Source organism: Astyanax mexicanus, chromosome 1 (assembly GCF_023375975.1).
Source record: "Astyanax mexicanus isolate ESR-SI-001 chromosome 1, AstMex3_surface, whole genome shotgun sequence".
NCBI classification, from domain to species: domain Eukaryota; kingdom Metazoa; phylum Chordata; class Actinopteri; order Characiformes; family Acestrorhamphidae; genus Astyanax; species Astyanax mexicanus.
The window spans coordinates 53,040,861-53,060,969 of NC_064408.1; the positions used below are offsets into that span (position 1 = coordinate 53,040,861).

Below are 20,109 nucleotides of genomic sequence, written 5' to 3' on the forward strand. Positions count from 1 at the left end.
AAAAACAACGGGGCATTTCCTCACCGGTGACTCAGCGGACCAGGCTGTGATTGGTTAACTGCTCTGAGACACCAGCAAACAGCCAATCGTAACATTTTGCGATGGTGTGTCGTTGAGCTATACCTTACCCTTTTTGAAAATATGATTTTTATTTTTTTTTCTTTACGACTCGAAATGAAGATTATCTGGCTATGGTTTTGTATCGTATACTATGTAACCATATTTTCATTTGTTGTAAAATAAAAAAATATATATGTAAAAACGGAGCTGGATGAACGAGTCACATAAAGTCGTTGGGGTTTGAAGGAAGATGGCAGCGCCCTCGTCGAGTTTGATAAGGAGGTTTATTCTGAGTTATTTTAAACACAGACAGGGCTCCAGAAGAAGGTGCTGCACATTATTTAAACCGACAAGAGGTGAGAGTGTAACTAACTTACCCATCCGACTCCTGACACAGGCAGGGCACAGGAGCGCGCTGCTGTGGTTAGCTGTAGCCCTGTCAAAGTTACGCTATACATGTGTGCAGCAGCACAGGGGTCCTCAGTGACCCTCCAGCCTTATTTCAGTCCCTCTATCCTCCAGGTATCACATCTCCTCCTTATCTTGATCATAAGACCACATAAGACCAACATTCCAACTATGCTTCATTATCTGAATATAAATCAGTCATATTGCAGTATTTTGTTGTGTAATACTACAGTACCATTCAAAAGTTTGATCACACCTAGACACATTGTGAATTTAATATTAAAGACTGTATTAAAACTATACAGGTACACATACAGAATTATTTAGTAAACACGATTATGTTTTATACTTATAAGTAACACCTTTTTGCAAAGTCTTTGTACTTTCTCTGTGTCTTCATGAGGTAGAGTCACCTGAAACACTTTTCCAAGCATCTTAAAGAAGTTCCGGTGCTAAACAATAGTTGCTGCTTTTACTTTGCGCCATAAAGCTCCAGCTCATCTCAAATCACCCATCTCAGTTGGGTTTAGGTCAGTGGATTGTGGAGGATAATACATAATTCCACATGTGTCTCTTAATTGTTTTGATGTCATTAACTGCAAAGATTCCTGCCGACTTAAACCAGTCTAGAGAAAAAGTAAACTTTTCAGATTTATATTGCAGATTTTGTAAATACGATAGTGTGTATTATTAGTGAGTTATTTTCTCTAACATTTGATTTAAACAATTGCAATCTATTGTTTTGCTTATGTTGTGATATACCTAATCATAAACCCTGTATTGTGATACATATCATATTGCTAAGTCCTTGTTAATACACATCCCTGATAAAGCACACCATATATTTTAGAATATAAGACATTCAAAATTTGCAACACTGTTGTACCAAAATACTACAACAAATACTAGTTTGTTGCCATGTTGTTACAAAGTAAAGGTGTGTACTGGATCCCTGGCAGCACTTGCCTTTGAAACCTTTATTTTACTCAAATTCAGATTGTACAGCAACATATTAGGAGAAATATTCGTATCCTAAGCAGACCCGTAGATCATTTGCATTTAAAACAACCTACACTACAAACAATGATATCTTAGCAAATGAAATCCTCTTAAATGTAGTCTAAATACCTAGTATTGCTCGTTTTTAGATTATTGGAGTATTATCATAAGAATAAATCACTTGTACTAGTTTTAAGTGATTTAATCTACTCAAAGTTGAATATTCTTATAAAATTCTGGGTGCAGTAGCATTAGCATTAGCTGCTAATCCCTAGTGCTAGCACGCAAATGCTAATGCTAATAGTACTCCTGTAGTGCTAGCCGAGTTTAGCAGCAGGCTGCAGGCTGATAAAACTCACCTTTGAACGGCTAAAGAATAGCGCAGTCAGCAGCTAATGCTAACACTGCTTCAGCCTCCTTACTGGAGAAACTTTACTGAAACTCCTGTACAACGCTGCACTTCAGCGGAGTGGCTTTATTGCTTCTTACAACCTGACTGATAAAATTAAGGTGGACTTATAATTTTTAAAGAAAAAATAAAGGATTTTATGTGCGCCTTATAAAACTTGCTACGAATGAAATATTTGCATTGTAAATTCTCTATGGCATTTATTTCACAAGATGTCGAATACAATTCCTGCTAAATTATGGTTTGAGTTATTTGCTGACAGAAATAAAACCTGGTGTGGTCTTCTGCTGTTGTAGCTCATCCATCACTATTTTTGACATTATCTGAAGCTGCTGGCCCGTATCTGAATTGTTTTAGGGTAAAATGTTTTTGCCGTTTGTAGAAAAAGTAAAAATCACACTGTTCTTATTTTGATTAAAATCCTGAAGATATGGAGTGCATTATTAATATCATGATATGTTAAATCTGTTTAAATCTAGTGAAAATCTCAATTAGGGCTGTAATATATCATATTATATGCAATAATATCGCCAAAAAAAATATTTTCATTTTGTTATAGTAGTGTATTCTTGTCATATCGCCAATAATATCACAAAAATACCCTAAAATAATGTGATATTATTTTAGTGCCATATAACCAACCCCTTTTGTATACACATTATAAAAAAATGTTATAGATGTATATTATTTAGGTTTACTGTTTTGATACTATGTGTAAGATATTTGTGCTTACATGTTGAATTGTCTGTGAATGGTGATGAAAAAAACAAAGAAATACCAACATGTTATCCAATGCATTGCCCTGTGCTTTTTTTTAGTGCACAACTCAAAAAGGCATAATACAAATGTGCATTGTATCTTTACAGTATAGTTATTTGTACATGCTGCATTTCTCCAAGGTAGATTTCCATCTTTGTACAGCACAAATGGTAAATGTGGTTCTTTCTAAAAAAAATAAAAAAAAAATCTGAACTTGAACAATGGAACAATCTTCTGCCCACAGTATTCTATACTGCCAAATACATGTTAAGTTTGTTAAAGGTTGGCAGTATTATGACATATGTCCTGTATGTAGCAATGCTACCTTGCATCTGGAAAATTCATATTTTAATTTAGCAAATTCAGAGGATTCAGTGGTCTTTAGGAGAAGAATATACATAGAAAAAATGCATCGAATTAAGAATACACCTTGTTTACCACAGGGTGCAATAATGGCAGTTTTAAAAAATTCTGTTATCTGGCATTAACACTAACACTTAACACTAATTAAATCAAATATCTGAAAATGTTTTTTATTAGTTACTGTAGCTTGTATCTTCTTACAGGTTCCACTTTATCTTTAGGACATGCATCATTATCAACAATCTCACATGTTACCAAGCACAGTGGACCCATTGCTCACTACAACAACCTGGTACACTCTGGATTGCTCCATGAGGACATTCAGCAGAGAGCTGCACTTTGGCAGTTAGAGGAGCTACATGGACTGATAGCAGGGTACACCAATATTCCACTCGATTTATCTTTTACACAGCCAGGGGAGAACAGACACAGTAGCTTAAACTCAGACCCGTACAATGTCTTAGAAGATTCCAAGAATAGATTGATGACAAACACAAGGGCAAAGGATGGACAAGTGACACACCGGGACTCTGATGTTACATCAGTAAAACAAGGAGCAGAAGAAGTAGATGAATGCAGTGTAGAAAAGGTAAGCAGTCAGCTTTTTTGTGCTCCTGCCTTAGTTGTGGTATGTGTAACTGTTGTTAAAGTTCCATGACCCAGTCTGAACCCAGACTTCACCACTTTAAGTGTTCCTGTGTAAGTTGTTTGTTTTTTTTTCTAGGTCAAAGCAGTTGTTTTGCAGTTTGTGGGTGTGGGCATGTCGAGGGGGGGGTAGGTTCAGACACAGGACTCTCTGGATCACAGAAGAGTTCCCACTGAGACCGAGGGGTGTCTGCCCTCTCCCAAAAAATTCTGCTGTAATGAGGGCTTCCCATTGTCTTGGGAAAAGTTTTTTTTCTTTCTATCTTTGAGAATGGGAACATAAACACATCCATACTTAACTATTCTGTTGTCTCAGCTTCAATGTAAACAATTTGCCTTCATGTTTTATCCCCTATATCAGGGGTTGGCAGAGGGGGCCAGAATCCAACACTGCTTTCTGATTTCCCTGCTCTAACAGAGTGACTATTAACACATGAGTTGAATCAGGTGTGTTAAGCAGGAAAAGCTGTGCAGAAATCCGGCCCTTCAGAACATGAATCCCTCACCTCTGCCCTATATGGATAATATGTATACAGTTTGAATATTAACTGTGTTATGGTGTTACCTGGGATCAGTTGTGTAGTTTTGTTTAAATGATACTTTTGTAAGCTGGTGTAGGACACTGGTTACAAGACTACATCTGCATTCACTTGTCTTTGTAACATTATTCAAATGTATGTTGCAAATGCTGTAATATAATGAGTTTAATTAATGAATTATGTAATTGATAATAAATGTACACTTCTGGAAAAAACTAAGAGACACTTTAGTTTCTCTGATTTTGCTATTTATAGGTAAATGTTTGAGTAAAATGAACATTGTTGTTTTATTCTATAAACTACGGACATTTCTCCCAAATAAAAAAAAAACAAATATTATCATTTAAAGCATTTATTAGCAGAAAATGAGAAATCGCTAAAATAACAAAAAAGATGCAGAGCTTTCAGACCTCAAATAAAGCAAAGAAAAGAAGTTTATATTCATAAAGTTTTAAGAGTTCAGAAATCAATATTTGGTGGAATAACCCTGGTTTTTAATCACAGTTTTCATGCATCTTGGCATGTTCGCCTCCACCAGTTTTACACACTGCTTTTGGATGACTTAATGCCACTTCTGGTGCAAAAATTCAAGCAGTTCAGTTTGGTGGTTTGATGGCTTGGGATCATCCATCTTCCTCTTGATTATATTCCAGAGGTTTTCAGTTTGGTAAAATCAAAGAAACTCATTCATTTTATTTAAATGTATTTTTCCAGAGCTGTATTTATTAATAGTATATGGTACTATTAGTAGTAATACATCACTCTATATGAAACTATATATGAAATGTATGTCTAAAGTGTACCTACTTTAAATATCACATATATATTGTGATAATTTTTTTTAAATATGACAATATTCAAAACAAAAAAAAGATCAAAATACTGTTTGATTTTGGTGCTAGCTAATGTAAATAAAATATGATTTATTGTTTGAGAAACTGTAGAGTTAAAATATTAAACTGTTGATCTATGTGAATTAAAGGGCATGACGTAGTAACACAGTACTGGAATTATCAGTAACAATAAGTCTTACATTATCACAAACAACAAAAACAGAACTTAAAGATGAAAGATGTCTATTGTTTGTCATGTCCTTTGTCGTTTTACTTGGGAAAGGGTTATTATTGCTGCAGTAAGGTGGCAGTAAGCCTCAGCTGAAGTCCGGAGCCAAACTAAGAACAATTCCAGTGCTGTGTGGAGAGAATGGAAAACAGAACTCTTCCACATAACAGTGCTGGCGTGAGATGTGTTGGCCCCCGGTCTCTGACAGCGCTCATTGAAAGGCTGAAGGGTGACTCCACCTTGTGGGCTGGTCCTCTGTCTGTTGTTGCGCTGTGTTTGGCCACTCTAGCATGACTAGGCCGCTGAGAGTTCTGGAAGTCAGCGAGAAGTCACAGCACTGTTGTCCACGACCGACTCACCTCAATGCTCAGATGCCACTTCAGACAAGCACAGTGGGAGGAGTGAGAGAGAGACAGAGAGAGAGGCAGGAGGGGTAGTAATGCTACCCTTTAGCTCAGGGGTCACCAACGTGGTGCCCGCGGGCACCAGGTAGCCCGCAAGGACCTTATGAGTAGCCCACAGGCCTGGTTTAAAAATAGCATTTTTGTTGCTATTCTTTTTTTTTTATATCACAGTTGCATTGGTGTAATTTTAGATTATATTTGATTAATATTAGCTTAGAGATAGCCTATAGTTTATATATTATTATACAATATAATGTAATATAATATGTAATATTGTCATTAATTATTAATAATAACATATAATTAAAGGTAAATTGAGAAAATTTGTAATTTCACGAGTGTGTATCAAACTGGTAGCCCTTCGCATTAATTGGTACCCAAGAAGTAGCTCTCAGGTTCAATAAGGTTGGTGACCCCTGCTTTAGCTTAACTTAGTGTTACAAACTCATGCAATTTAAGTGAAAATAATTTCATGCATTTGTGAATCTTTAAATAAAACATTAATGAAAAAAACATTTTAAAGCATTGGAAATGCATAACTTATTTTTCATGGATTTCTGTGCTGTGCCTGATTTGTTCATGCCATTTGCCTTGACAAAATATATTTTATATAATTTTATCATTAACCTGCTGCAGTAAAATTGATTGTGTTATATTTGTTTGGAAAATTCAATAATTTTATAATAATTGAATAATGTGTTGTTCTGCAGGCACCTGTAAAGCCACCTCCCCCTCGTGGATGCTACATTCATGGTGGTGTCGGTGAGTTCATGAACTTCTTTTATAATGGGAGATATCAACAATACAAATACAATTATATAGATCAGTAGACATTTAACAGTCGCATATAGAGGTCTGTTCAGTCAAAATTTGTGTTACTGTGAGCAGTAATGTGAGAGGGAATCCAAAAGCCATGAAATAAAACATCAAACACTCTGTTTAACATTTTATGTAAGATTATTATTATTAGTAGTAGTTGTATTATTAATAAAGCACCATGCAAATGTTTTGGCACCCGAAAGATATTTGAGCTTTTAGATAATTTTAAGTAAGTAAACTTTATTTATATAGCACCTTTCTAGAGCACCTCACAAAGTGCTTTACAGACAGAAATTAAATACCTAATACATACATATACATATATACATACATATACACATGTACATACATACTTACACACATACACATATGCACATATACATATATACACATACATAAACATGCATACACATACATATAATAAATAAATAAAATTAAATAAATGAAAGTAATCTGAAACACAAAAGAACAAACCAAAATGTCAAGTAAAATAACAAATAAAAGAAGCAAATAATCAAGGTTCATGCCTTACTAAAAGCAAGAGAATAAAAATGGGTCTTTATACGTTTCTTAAAAACATGAACCGAAGCTGAGAGTCTGATGTCAGTGGGGAGATCATTCCACAGTCTGGGAGCGTAAGCAGTCAAATCCTTACAGCATTGCTTCAAAATATAGTAGAAAGTCTACTCTGGACTTTAAAAGGAACACTGCATGAGCAGGTGCCGCAGTTCTTTTTCCATATTGTGTATGATTCTTTTAGAATGTGCTTACTCTACAGATAAATTACTTTAAATTAAGTTGGCTGCGTTTATTACTTTCCAGACTTCAAAATAAGTTATATACTTCCCTCCATTTTTCTCAGCCCCACTGTACCTTGTTCTACCTCACACTCTACCTCACTCTACCTCCAGCCTCGTTATGTCACGTGAGCACAGTCTGCAGTGTGAAGAGCTTTCTCTGTTGCTGCACGCCGATAATACAGTTTGAGTTTGATGTTACATAAGGCATTTTAATTTTTTCAAAACAGTGTGTTTAAGGACCCAAGGCTTCTGTACAGTGGTGTCTAATAGTGTTGGGTCATGTAGTAACAGCCCTGCAGGCTTTAGTGTTCATTACTGTGTATTTACCAGGTCTGTAATACAAACATTTACAGCAATCCCTGTGCTCTGTGTTTTCAGGGACTGGAAAAACAATGCTGATGGATCTGTTTAACTCTCATGTGACGAACAGCAGGAAAAAGAGGCTTCACTTCAACAGCTTCATGTTAGATATTCACAGACGTAGGTTAATTTTGCCGAGATCTAGAGTTGTAAAGTATTGTATAGCTTGCATGTCAATTTTGTGACTGATCATAAATGTTTATTTTTAGGGATCCATCGACTGAAACAGAGTCTACCAAAACGACAGATAGGCAAAATGACAATCTACGATCCCATTTTTCCTGTTGCCATGGAGATTGCCTCAGAAACCTGCCTCTTATGCCTGGATGAATTTCAGGTAAGGGGGGGGGGGGGGGGGGTCGGCTGAGTAGTTTGAGAAGGTGCTGAGGGCTCAGCAGCCTGGGGTGGGTGGGTGGAGGGGATCAACAGGTGTTGCAAATCAAGAACTAATAACACAAAGCCAATTTGTTAAATCATTAGCATGGAAATAACAACATTGAAATGCAAAGTAAAGTGTGTGCGCTGTATAATGTCACATTCATACTTGAACTAGACGTTACTGTAGCTCTCTTCCATCTGTCCACGCTGACATTTTTTGCTTGCTGTTTTTAAGGACTGAACAACAGTTCATATGAATAGTTAGTTCATAACAGTCTGTTGAGAAGAAAATGTGAGCATGTGGATGAATAAAATGTTTTTGTAAGACAAAGCAATTAAAGAAGGCACCATCTTACTGTTTTATACAGTTGTAGACAAAGACATGAATCGCCTACAATGACAGACATGGAATACAAACATGTTTCAGAGTATGTGTGGGTAAGCTTGTCTTTATCATTGTTATCAATGTATCATACAATATACATTTTTGATAGACATTGTGCATTATTATTACTAAGCAAGGCAGCCTATTAACTTTAATGAGCAGATATGTAAAGTAGTTGTTTAATTCATGTTTAATTTATTTGTAAACATTTTATATTCCAGTTTCAATGTCTGAATATTATTGAATACAATTGAATACATTGATATAAAATGTCTTAAAATTACAATATAATTGTTTATAGTCATAATTACTGGGACATTATATTGTCCAAAAATATTTTATAATAACAGGCCTATGTGGTGGGAATGTCACTGAGCATACTGTCTCAGTTTATCCAGACCAGAACCTAAGCCTGCAGTCTACTCTGTCCAATATGAATACAGCTGGCTTTAAAACATTTAAAAACATATGGCTAACTGCTTAGTAAAAGACACTCTGGTTGTTTATTTGGCAGCAAAAAAAAGAGTTTTGTAGAGGGGGAAGCAAACTACTTTGCAAAGTTTGGAGCCATCTAGTGGAGTTTAGAACTTGAACATCATCTCAGTCTTGCAATCTAAAGGTGTTCTGTTAAGGCAACTTAAAATAGATGAGTATTTCAATAAAAAGATGAGTATTTTAATGAAATGAACAAGATCAGAATATTATTGCATTACTTCATTAACATCTTAAAGAAAACAACAAGAAGAGCAACACACGTGTATTACATTTAAGAAGCTGAGACACAAACGTCCTCAAAAGAAGATTTTCACCATTATCATGCATGACCAGGAAAGCCCCAACCGCATGTTGTCGATTAGATCTACACTGGACACAATTGACCGCTCTGGGCAGCAGCTCATGTTTTCTGTGGGCACTTCTTATGGAGAGGTCATCCACCTCAGGACTGGCGTGCCCTGGCATCATTAGCTCTTTGATTTTTCTACACAAGACTTAAATAATCAAGCGTCTGTCTCCACACGCTCAAACACAAGCGGACGCACTCGTGTCCTCGCTCTTTGTATCTGTCAGGATCAAGGGCCGCTCTTTTCATTAGTCCCTTTTATAATTTAAATGTTTACCTCAGAGCAGATATTGCTGTGTGTGCGTGCGCTTGTGTACACACGTCATTGCCTGTACACTCGGGGGTCTTGGTCTGCTTGCAGACTGCGGCGAGCGCCAACATGGAACACTCGCACACACGTTTTTGTTTGCGATGCATAAATGAGGAGCCTGACGGGCCCTTACCAATCAGGAGCCACGGCCACTTAGGCATGCAAATGTGGCATCGGGTTTCAGCCGGCCCCTCTTGCTTCCTTAAGTGAGGGGTAATGGAGAGCAACCGTGGCGGATCTCATGCATCCGTGCCTCTTAAATGCTAATGAAATTTCTTCGTTCTCTTCATTAGTCCGGCGTCATTATCAGTAATTTGTAGCCTTCCCCTTTTGTCCCCCTCAGCTCCCTTAATGAATGCCAGGCATTGAGAGAAGGGCAAAAGAGAGATATAGAGGGGCAAGCAGGAGGGGAAAGGAAAAGGGAGTAGCAACTGCTTGAGGCATTGTCTTAGCCCCTCAGTCAGAAATTACTCATCGCTGGATTTGAGTAAGTAAAGGTTTAAGATCAAAAGAGCGTAATTTGGCACCCGTATGCGCCGCACAAAAGTGACTCTTTGCCGTCGTAATTGGATGCTCATTTGAATATCCACGCCGTTGTTTTGGAGATTGTGCTCGACAACACCGAAGTACCGCACAGTGCTTTCTTCTGCTCAAACTGGCGAACAATACCCACCCAAGTGTGTGTGTGTGTGTGTGTTTGTGAGAAAGAGCGTGTGTTTGTGTATGCGTGTGTGTGCCATGGTGCCTGTGCGACAAACAAAAAACACAAATACAGGAAGGATGAAAAGGTCATAATTAAATGACTCTTTTGAAATGAGCCACAGAAAAAAGGCGGTTAAATGAAATGTGATTCAATTTAGGTAGCAGCACCTCGGCTTTGTAAAACCACCGCAACCCCCCCGACATGCCCACCCAAAGGTAAAATCGCCGCACAGATGCTAATGGGATTAGATTAAGGGCCGAAGGTTTAGTATGCAAAAAAAAGAGAGCACTTCAATGTAAGAAAAACACCATATGCTGGGGGTATGGCCATCTTAAGTGTCTCCTTTTCACAAATTTTCACAAATAATGTCCATCAGTGATTTGAAGGGGGGGTTCTCTCCTATTCCCGAAAAGATATGCGACGGTGCCAAAGTGGAGCGTAAATAAAGACAGTTGTACTGTTGGCTATATCGAGGACACAGTCTTGACGAATCAATACCGGTCGGTTGAAGGACAGCATAAGACTTGAGTTGTGCTCACTACAGGCTACACGTCTGCGCTCAGGAGCAAACATACAAATGTACTGCTCACTTGAGAGCATATTAAACATATAGTGTTGCACAAATGGAAAGAGAGAGAGGAAGAGGGAGAGAGAATTTAAAAGGAAGAGGATTTTCATTGTGGGTTATTGACTAAAGGGCTCCTTTTGTTCGGGGAGGGTCAGCAGCTCCTATGTTTTTGCAGATGTGTGTGAGGCGACAGCTCGCTGCTGTGAAAAAGGCAACGTTTAAATGATAATAACGACAATGATGATGATGTGAATGATAATGAAAGAACCACTCGTTCCCCCCCTCTTTCGCCGCCGAGATTCAGGGACAGCAATGCCAGGCCCTTAGAAAGCACAATAGGGAACGCATCTGTGTATGTGCGTGTCCGCAGCGCATGTGTGGCCATCTGGCTGCCATTGTGCCACTGATTTTGCCTCGCTGTGCCCTGTTTATTTATTTATTTATTTATTCATTCATTTATTTATCATTTTATTCTCCGGCTTTGTCTGGCTGCCCTGACTTGATTAGCTCAGACGAGCCACCTTGAGCCACTCGTCCTTGTCATTCGGCGGAAAGCTGCGCCTCCATGGGGCCATTTTGCTGTCAGGTGGAGTGGCTTTGTGTGCGTGCATGCTCGTGCACGTGGTGGTCAATGGACCTTAGCCAAGGCTCTGGATTTCAAATGTAACAACACCTGGTATTCATTGAATCGTGTGTACACACACAGTCACAATCGCAGTAATTAGCTCAAGGCAGAGCTGGGGGGGGTTGCTCATCTTCAGGCTTCATCCACCTGTGTACGCTCCCACAGACCTCTGACCTTCCTCCACAGAGCGATTAGCTTTAGGTGCACTGGCGCAGGGCCAAGGAATCGTTTCTAGTTCAATCAGTTCAGAGGATCTGTTAAATACATGTTCAAGTGAGTTTTTTTCCCTCCAGTGGGATAAATTTGCAGCTGTGCAAAACTGAAAACAATTTTATCCAAGTCTCTCGATTATCCGGTCATTGGAAAGAAATGACATTTGAAGGAGACTGCAGACTGTAGCAGATTAACTAGGCTGACTCTCTCTCTCTCTTTTTCTCATTTGCTCAGGTGGTGGACATTGCTGATGCTATGATTCTGAAGCAGCTTTTCAGTGGGTTGTTTTCATGTGGTGTGGTGTTAGTGGCCACCTCCAACCGGCCACCAGAAGGTAAGGAACATTCTAGGCGACAACATTGCATTTTCAGCATCATTCATAAGGTTTTATTCATAAAAGTGGTGTGGTTTATGAATCACAAGCAAACAGAAAGCACAATAGCATTACTTCCCATGCAAATAGTTGAACACCCTTATACATTTTGTTTACGAACGAACAGATGTGTTACTATGAAACCTCTTCTGAATTTCACACTTTCTGAGTTTCCCAAATGTCCAGATAACCAGTGGTTGCTTGGCAGTAACACAGTCGTTGTTTGTAAATTGTTCAAAAACATGAACTATGAGCTCACGAGAACTCATCAAGAGCTTACATAGAGCTCACCAATTCCTTGAAGATACATTTAATAGCAATAAATTCTAGTTGCAACAAGTTGTGTACTGTGTACATGGCAATTATATTCGAACAAATATGTACCGGTAGTCACACTTTATAAATCTGGTCTATAATGCAGTGATAATTTACATACTGTACCTACTCTGATAAGTTTCTTTAAGTTTCTTTAAACTATATCTGTGAGCAGGAGGGACAAAAGTTCTGACCTAGAAATTGTAGTTTTATTAGTTTGAAATGTGTTAAAAAAACATGTTATTTGGGATTTATTAAGAAAATATTTTCTTTCAAAAAAATAAGATCTCAAATTATACAGCGCCCTCCAAAAGTATTAAAACAGTGAGATCAATCCATTTATTTTAACTTTAGACTGACAAAAAATGGGTTTGACAATAAAATAGGATCTGATTCACATTTCAGAAGATAGCACCTTCTATCATAACCCACCCATTTTTTTATGAGCAAAAGTATTGGAACATGTGTCAGTCAGGTGTGTTTTATTGCCCAGGTGTGTCCTGTTACAATAATTATTCAAACAATAAATAGTGCTGAATGTTTACACTTACAGTGTCTTGCAGAATTATTCATACCCCTTGAACTTTTTCACATTTTGTCACCTTACAATCACAAACTTAAATGTATTTTATAGAGATTTTAAGTGATAGACCAACACAAAATAGCACATTATTGTGAAGTGGAACGAAAATGATACATATATTAAAAAAATGTAATTAAATAAAAATCTTAAAAGTGTGACGTGCAAAAGTATTCACCTCCCCCTATATCAATACTTAGGGGGATACTTTTGAATCTCCTTCCCAGTCTTTTGCAGCCTCCACCAGGTTTTCTTCCAGGATTGCCCTATATTTAACTCCATCCATCTTTCCATGAACTCTGATCAACGTCTCTGTCCCTGCTGAAGAAAAGCATCCCCACAGCATGATGCTGCCACCACCTTGTTTCACAGTGGGAATTGTGTGTTCAGGATGATGAGCAGTGTTACTTTTCTGCCACACAAAGCACTTTGTATTTAGGCCAAAAGTTCAACGTTGGTCTCATCATTTTGGACCACATCTTGGACATCTTGGTCTCATCTGTTGGACCACAGAACCTTCAGAACGTCTTTCTTTCAACAGTGGCTTTCTTCTTGCCACTCTTCCATAAAGGTCAGATTTGTGGAGTATACGACTTATAGTTGTCCTCTTGACAGATTCTCCTACCTAAACTTCGGATTTCTGCAGCTCCTTCCAGATTGACCTCCAGAGTGGCTGCGTCTCTGACCAGTGCTCTCCTTGCTCGATCTGTCAGTTTGGGTGGACGGCCATGTCTTGGTAGGTTTGCAGTTGTAGAATACTTTTTCTATTTTTGGATGATGGATTATACAGTGCTCCTTGTGATGCTTAAAGCTTGGGATATGTTTTTATAATCCAACCCTGCCTTAAACTTCTTCACAACTGTATCTCTAACCTGTCTGGTGAGTTTCTTGGTCTTCATAATGCTGTTTGTTCAGTAGTGTTCTCTAACAAACCACTGAGGCCTTCACAGAACAGCTGTATACTGAGACTAAATTACACACAGCTGGACTCTTTTAACGTATTCAGTGACTTCTGAAGGCTATTGACTGCACTCGATTTTATTTAGGGGATTTAGAGTAAAGAGGGCTGAATACTTTTGCACATCACACTTTTCATATTTTTATTAAAAGAAAATTGAAAAAAATATATAATTTTCATTTCACTTCCCAATTATTTGCCACTTTGTGTTGGTTTATTACTTAAAATCTCTATAAAATACATTTGAGTTTGTGGTTGTAGGATGATAAAATGTGAAAACGTTCTAGGTGTATGAATACTTTTGCAAGCCACTGTAGTTTCAGATTTGGGTTTTGCCTGTGCAGACTGTGCATTTATAGTTAGAGGAGTAACCAACATGGAAACCAGAGAGATGTCTATGAATGATAAACAAACAATTGTGAAGCTTTGAGAAGATGGAAAATCAATCAGAACTCTTGCTCAGATATTGTTCATAGCCAGTACAACTGGAATGTCCTGAAGAAGAATGTCTTTACTGGTGTACTAAGGAACAGATGTTGAACAGAAAGTTCAAGGAAAATCATAGTAGTTGATGACAGAAACATTATGAGTTCTGTAAAGAAAGACCCTAAAACAACTGTTATTGACATCAGCAACAACCTCCAGAGGACAGGAGTAAAGGTACCACAATCTACTGTTCACAGAAGACTTCATGAACAAAAATACAGAGGCTTTAGCAGAAGATGAACACCAATAATAAGCAGTAAGAATAGGATGGCCATTTTGATATTTTCCGAGAAATACAGAGAAAAGCCTGTGGCTTGAATATAGACTGATAAAACAACGATAAATCTTTAACTATGTGATGGAAAGTCTGAAGTTTGGGGAAAGAAAGGATCTGCTTATGAACTCAAACATACCAGCTCATCTGTAAAACACAGTGGAGGGAGTGTCATGGCATCTTCTGAAATGGGATTGTTAATCTTAATAAATGTTTAAGGAACATGCAGATACATGTCAATCCACTTAAAGAAAGATTTAAACAAACTAATTGGGAGATCTTTATGCAGCAAGATGATGACCCACAACTGCAGCCTGGTAAAAGCATCAGTGAGGAAGAATGAGGGAGGTTAGCGATGTCAGTGGGTCATAAATGTGATGCAGTTATTACAAGTAAAGCTTTTGCATCTAAAGCTTAAGTCTTATTCTATATTAAGTTTATCTGTTCCAATACTTTTGCTCACAAGAAAAATGTGTGGGTTCAGACAGAAGGTGCTGGATCTTCTGAACTGTGTACCAGATGTAAATACATGGAAATAAAAGCTAAAATGTTGATCTTTTGTCTCATGTTCATCTTTTAATGACAAAACTGCGTGTTTTTTAGTCTACGGCAAAAGAAAATGATCAGCCTCACTGTTCCAGTTCTTTTGGAGGGGACTGTATATTGTGTGATGCCTTTATGTACTAGAAATCTATGCAAAAAAAACTGTCAAATCTGCATGTAGTTTATGGTATTGCACAACATGAACGTAGAGCATGATATTCAAGCTGCCATGTTCTATGAATGTTTATGTCTGACACTGACATTGTCACCTGCACAGCTCACATGACCTCAGTTTGCTTTCTCACTTTGTATTGTTGTCTTCTCACCTCTACACAATTATCGACAATGGTTTGCCCTCTGTCTCCTCAAGTGCATTTTGTTGGCTGAACAAAGTCAAACATGTTCCTAAAGCTTACAGCCTTCTCGTGTTCTTAATCCAATTCCAAACACTCTCATATATCAGCTTCTCTTTTCTTTCAGCAGCTTTTGTTCAGTTCATCTATCCTTTTCACCCTTGCTCAGTTCACCTTGTACAGAGTTGGTGATGTCAAGATTCTTCCTCTCAGGTTAAAAGCGTACATAACCTTAACCAGGGTTTCTCTCACTCAGTCACATGATTTCTCAGTGCAAGGTCAAGTGGGACTGACGAGTTAAATGACTTTTATCCTACATATATATTCAGTGGTGCTTGGAAGTTTGTGAGGCCTTTAGAATGGTCTATAATGGTCTAAGTCCTAAAATTAGATAAAGAAAAGCCAGTTAAACAAATGAGACAAAACACACTGCCTGGCCCAAAAAAGTTGACACCAAAAAAGGGCTACACACTCACACACAATATTTGGTTGGACCGCCTATAGCTTTAATTGCAGCACACATTCACTGTGGCATTGTTTCAATAATCTACTGCAATGAAGATCCAGTGCTGCATGTTTCACCAAGATCTTGCAGCATCGATGGTGGTAGAGTCTGACCACTGCACAAAGTCTTCTCCAACACATCCCAAAGATTATCAGTGAGGTTAAGATCTGGACATGCCCCCTGAATCACTCTTTCATAATTCCAGCACCATGAATCCTGACATTATCATCTTGAAATCTGCCCATGCTATCAGGGAAGATACAATCCATTGATGGAATAACCTGGTCTATATTCAGTATATTCAGGTAGTCAGCTGACCTCATTCTTTCAGCACATACTGTTGCTGAACCTAGACCTGCAGACCAACTGCAGCATCAAACCCACAACATTTACTTGGTGAGAATATGGATCAATGAATGGTTGGATTGTAAGAAAGTCAATAATATTTCTGTATATTTTGAAATCAGCTGTGGTCTATATCCTGATCTCTAACCTTAACATTAATTAGAGTGCATTATAACCCAGCTGTGCTCTTCTTACAACAGGTGGAGTGATGCAAACAGGTAAAGAGACGAGGCCAGTGGCGGTCTTTGAAGCTTTAGTCAGTCACAGCATTCACGCCTTATTTTCATTTACACCTGAATACACAGTACAAAATCCCAATGTCATCACCATCAAAGCCTCTTTGCTTTCATACCGTTCATCATAAAACACATAAGACACATAAAACCGTGACCCCCGCTGAGAAGCTTCAGCAGTTACTCTTTAATCTCCCCCTCTCTCTCTCCGCCTTGCTGTTGCTCTTCCTCATTGTTGATTCAACAGTTGCCATTTTGTAATAGCTGTGATGTTACATTAACGCAGAGAGCTTTAGCGAGCGATAAGGAGAGAAATTGAGACAGTCAACCCTGTCATCTTCCTTTTCTCTTCCTCCGCTTTTCTCAGAGTGCCGCTAATGTCTCATTGCATGAAGTGGCCTTTGCGCTTGGAGTGCGCCACGGGCGAGCACTTGCATAAAGACGCTCTCTCCCAACATTAACCAGCCACTGAGAACAAAGCGCACGCTAAAACTTAATAGCCAGCTTATTTCATTTTAATTAGGCAACTAATGGAAAGGCTGGCTTACATGAAAGACAGAGAGCAAGGGCCGGTAAAGGAAGCGAGCGCAGGCGAGGCGGGGAAAAGATGTGGCGGTAAAGGGTCGTGAAAGAGGCTGGAGCGTTTGAACCTCAACTTGGAGATACTCTCTTTCGTCAAGAACAACACTTCAGCGTTTTAGGGCCACTTGGAGGAAGTGAGGGAGGTGGATTAGAGTGAAAAAGTGGGCGCTGCTGTTCATTACGGTATGAATATGGCCATAGCTTTTGCTTTACGCTCGTAATCAGCTGTTGAACAACATGGTTAAATCTTCCTATTAAGAAATCAATTATTCTATCGTATTGAGAGTCATTTTAAGTGAACATTTTCTAATATGGTTAGGGGTAGGGCTGGGCAATTAATTGAATATTAATCAAAACCTCAAACTTATGCAGCCTTACCCATGTTGATTGTTTAATTTATTTTTTATTCTGTTATTAATTCAAAGATTATGTAATTAATTTGGTTGTAATAAATGATTATACTTAGGCGTACACTAGTCACATTGTTTATAAGATAATTCAAACAACTGGTATACCACCAAACCTGTTCCCTTTAAATGAACAGATTGCGTAGATAATCTAGCCCTACTTTTGCTCCAGATCTTATGCAGTGTTTTTTTTTCAAAATTTTTATGAAGAACCCTATACTTCCTGAAAGTCTTATCTGGTAGCCAGATGAAAAAAAAATCTCTTTTTTTGATCTAAACATAATTTCATACTTTTCTTAATATTTGCACTACTTTACACTAACAAGTATACTGTTACTGGAATAGTATACACACACATGCATGTTTGTAAGATCCGAGTAAAAAAAAAAAGTATATTTTTTTACTTTTTTCGATGTTTTGCAAAATGTGTTTTGCATTTTGTATTTTGTAATAAAGAAAAACGGTGGCAACAAAGTCAACAAGCAAAAGCCAAGACTGAAACATCTGATGTTACAGTACTCCTCAAATCTCTTGATGGTTTACCATGAAGAAAATGGTTAGTGCTTAAACAGAAAATGTACAAATGTTTTGTGGTTCAAATTTTTTCTGATTAATTCATTTAGCCTAGTTTTAGATTAATGGTAGCTCCATAAATGAAACATATTTAGAAATGCTTGGAAACACTGTGGCCCAGGTAATAATAACTGTAACTGTTTCCTGGTAAGAAGTGAAGCAAAGTAAAGAAGAGCAGACTGTACCAGCTCCATGGAAGTTTACTGGTTAAAGAAGGGAAACATCCAGGACTGCTGTGTGCAACAGGCCTTTTGTTTGAAGAGGAGAGGACCCTGGCCACTGCTTCCAGGAATTGTCATCAGTTGCTGTATGCCTCTAAACAAGTCATCAATAACAGTATCTCATCATCCTCTCTTTTACATTCTGCTATGTGTGTGTGTGTGTTTGTGTGTGTTATCAGGGTTTGTAATGCCTGTGGGGCTAATTGAAGTCTCTATTCACTCTGATGTTGGCCTATTGTCTGTGTCTTCTTCTCCTGAGCTCATTGTTAGGGAATGTAATGAATTTCATGTGCTGTTGTTGTCTCCTGTGCTGCACACAGAAATCAATTTCTACCTCTCCTCGTCCCTTTTGTCCCTCCTCCCCTCGCTCCCTTCACTTCATCAATAGACACTTTATTTGCCAATCACAGGAGGAAAATGACATTATGAGGAAGCTAAAGAGTGTAGCTGATACTAGCCAAGCCTGATCATCTCTCTCTCTCTCTCTCTTGCTCTCTCTCCATTTCTTTTTCTGTGTTTCTCTCAGAACTCTACAAAAACGGGCTTCAGAGAGCTGCTTTTGTGCCTTTCATCGGCGTGCTCAAGGTAAAGACAAAGTCATTCTCCTAGTTAATTTATTTATCCTTTTATACTCTTCGTGTCCCTCTCTCTTTATGTCGCCCCACCTCTTTGTCTGCTTTTTGATGTATTTTGTAACTGGCGCAACACACAGCGTCACGGCGCAAGCACGCAAAAATACACAGCACAGAAAAGGTACCTTTGATCATACCTGGAGAAGGGAGAGGGTATAGCAGAGACAGGGGAGACGGAGAGAGAGCGGGAGAGATGGAGAGAGACGGAGAGTAGGCTGTTTAATGACTAGCGTGGGTTGGCTGGAATGAAGCCGCCTGCTTGCATTTCAAAGTGAGCGTGGCCACGGACGACAGAGATGCTCTGATCTGCTTTGTAATTTAATAGCATCATTGTAAGCAGGTATTGGCATTATCCTGTGTGCTATCCGGGCAATTACCACAGTTCTGCAGCAGGCCGTCGTCATAAATAATCAGACCATCATTGCCAGGCATTTTCAGCAGCCCACATTCTTGCACATTTGACTGTGCATACGCTCAAGCAAGCAGCTGGTTAATAGTAGAAGAAGTAAGAGCATACTCTTCTTGAGTATGATTACATACTAAACTTCTAGGTAAGGTAGCTGAAGTATTATTTGCTGTCATACACATATAAATATCTGATTCATATAGCTGTTACACTGCGTGCTATACAGGAAAAAGTTATGTACCTGTAATTAAAAAAGATTTTTTTCAAGATAAGTAAAATATTTAATTGTAATAGTTTTTAAAAATATAATATTTTGCAATTACATTTGACTTCTGTTTTTAAAAATATTCCATAATGTGGGAGGCAGAAATGGCAGAAAGTGCCCTCTTATTGATATACTATAAAGACAAACCATATCTGTCCATGAATTAGCATTAGTACAGTGTGGTGATGTATAAACCAGCACACAGGTAGCGGAGGTAACTGGGTAACAGAAGTCAATCCAATCATAAGAACACAATTAAAACATTCTTGAACTATAGCTATATTGAAGCAAGGTGCCTCTGAAAATTAAATGTAATTTTCCCTGATCTTGGAGCCCCTCTGCCCTGCACATTAAAGTTTATCCTCTTTAACCAGCTTTATCACGTGTATCACCTGTGACTCTGACAGG

The 20,109-nt window shown here is 38.2% G+C and overlaps 1 protein-coding gene across 3 annotated transcripts in view; it reads left to right on the top strand.

Annotated features, from left to right (window-relative positions):
* The first annotated feature begins 2 nt into the window (after positions 1-2).
* afg1lb (AFG1 like ATPase b) overlaps positions 3-20,109 on the top strand; it is a 36,587-nt gene continuing 16,480 nt past the window's right edge. For 2 of the 3 annotated variants that reach the window (XM_007255677.4, XM_022665393.2), the window contains exons 1-7: positions 3-416; positions 3,202-3,587; positions 6,359-6,410; positions 7,646-7,747; positions 7,837-7,964; positions 11,885-11,984; positions 18,925-18,983. In XM_007255677.4, coding sequence (XP_007255739.3) covers positions 311-416; positions 3,202-3,587; positions 6,359-6,410; positions 7,646-7,747; positions 7,837-7,964; positions 11,885-11,984; positions 18,925-18,983 — 933 coding nt within the window. In that variant the 5' untranslated portion in view covers positions 3-310. The remainder of the gene's footprint in view (positions 417-3,201; positions 3,588-6,358; positions 6,411-7,645; positions 7,748-7,836; positions 7,965-11,884; positions 11,985-18,924; positions 18,984-20,109) is intronic. The other variant, XM_022665386.2, reaches the window with a different exon arrangement.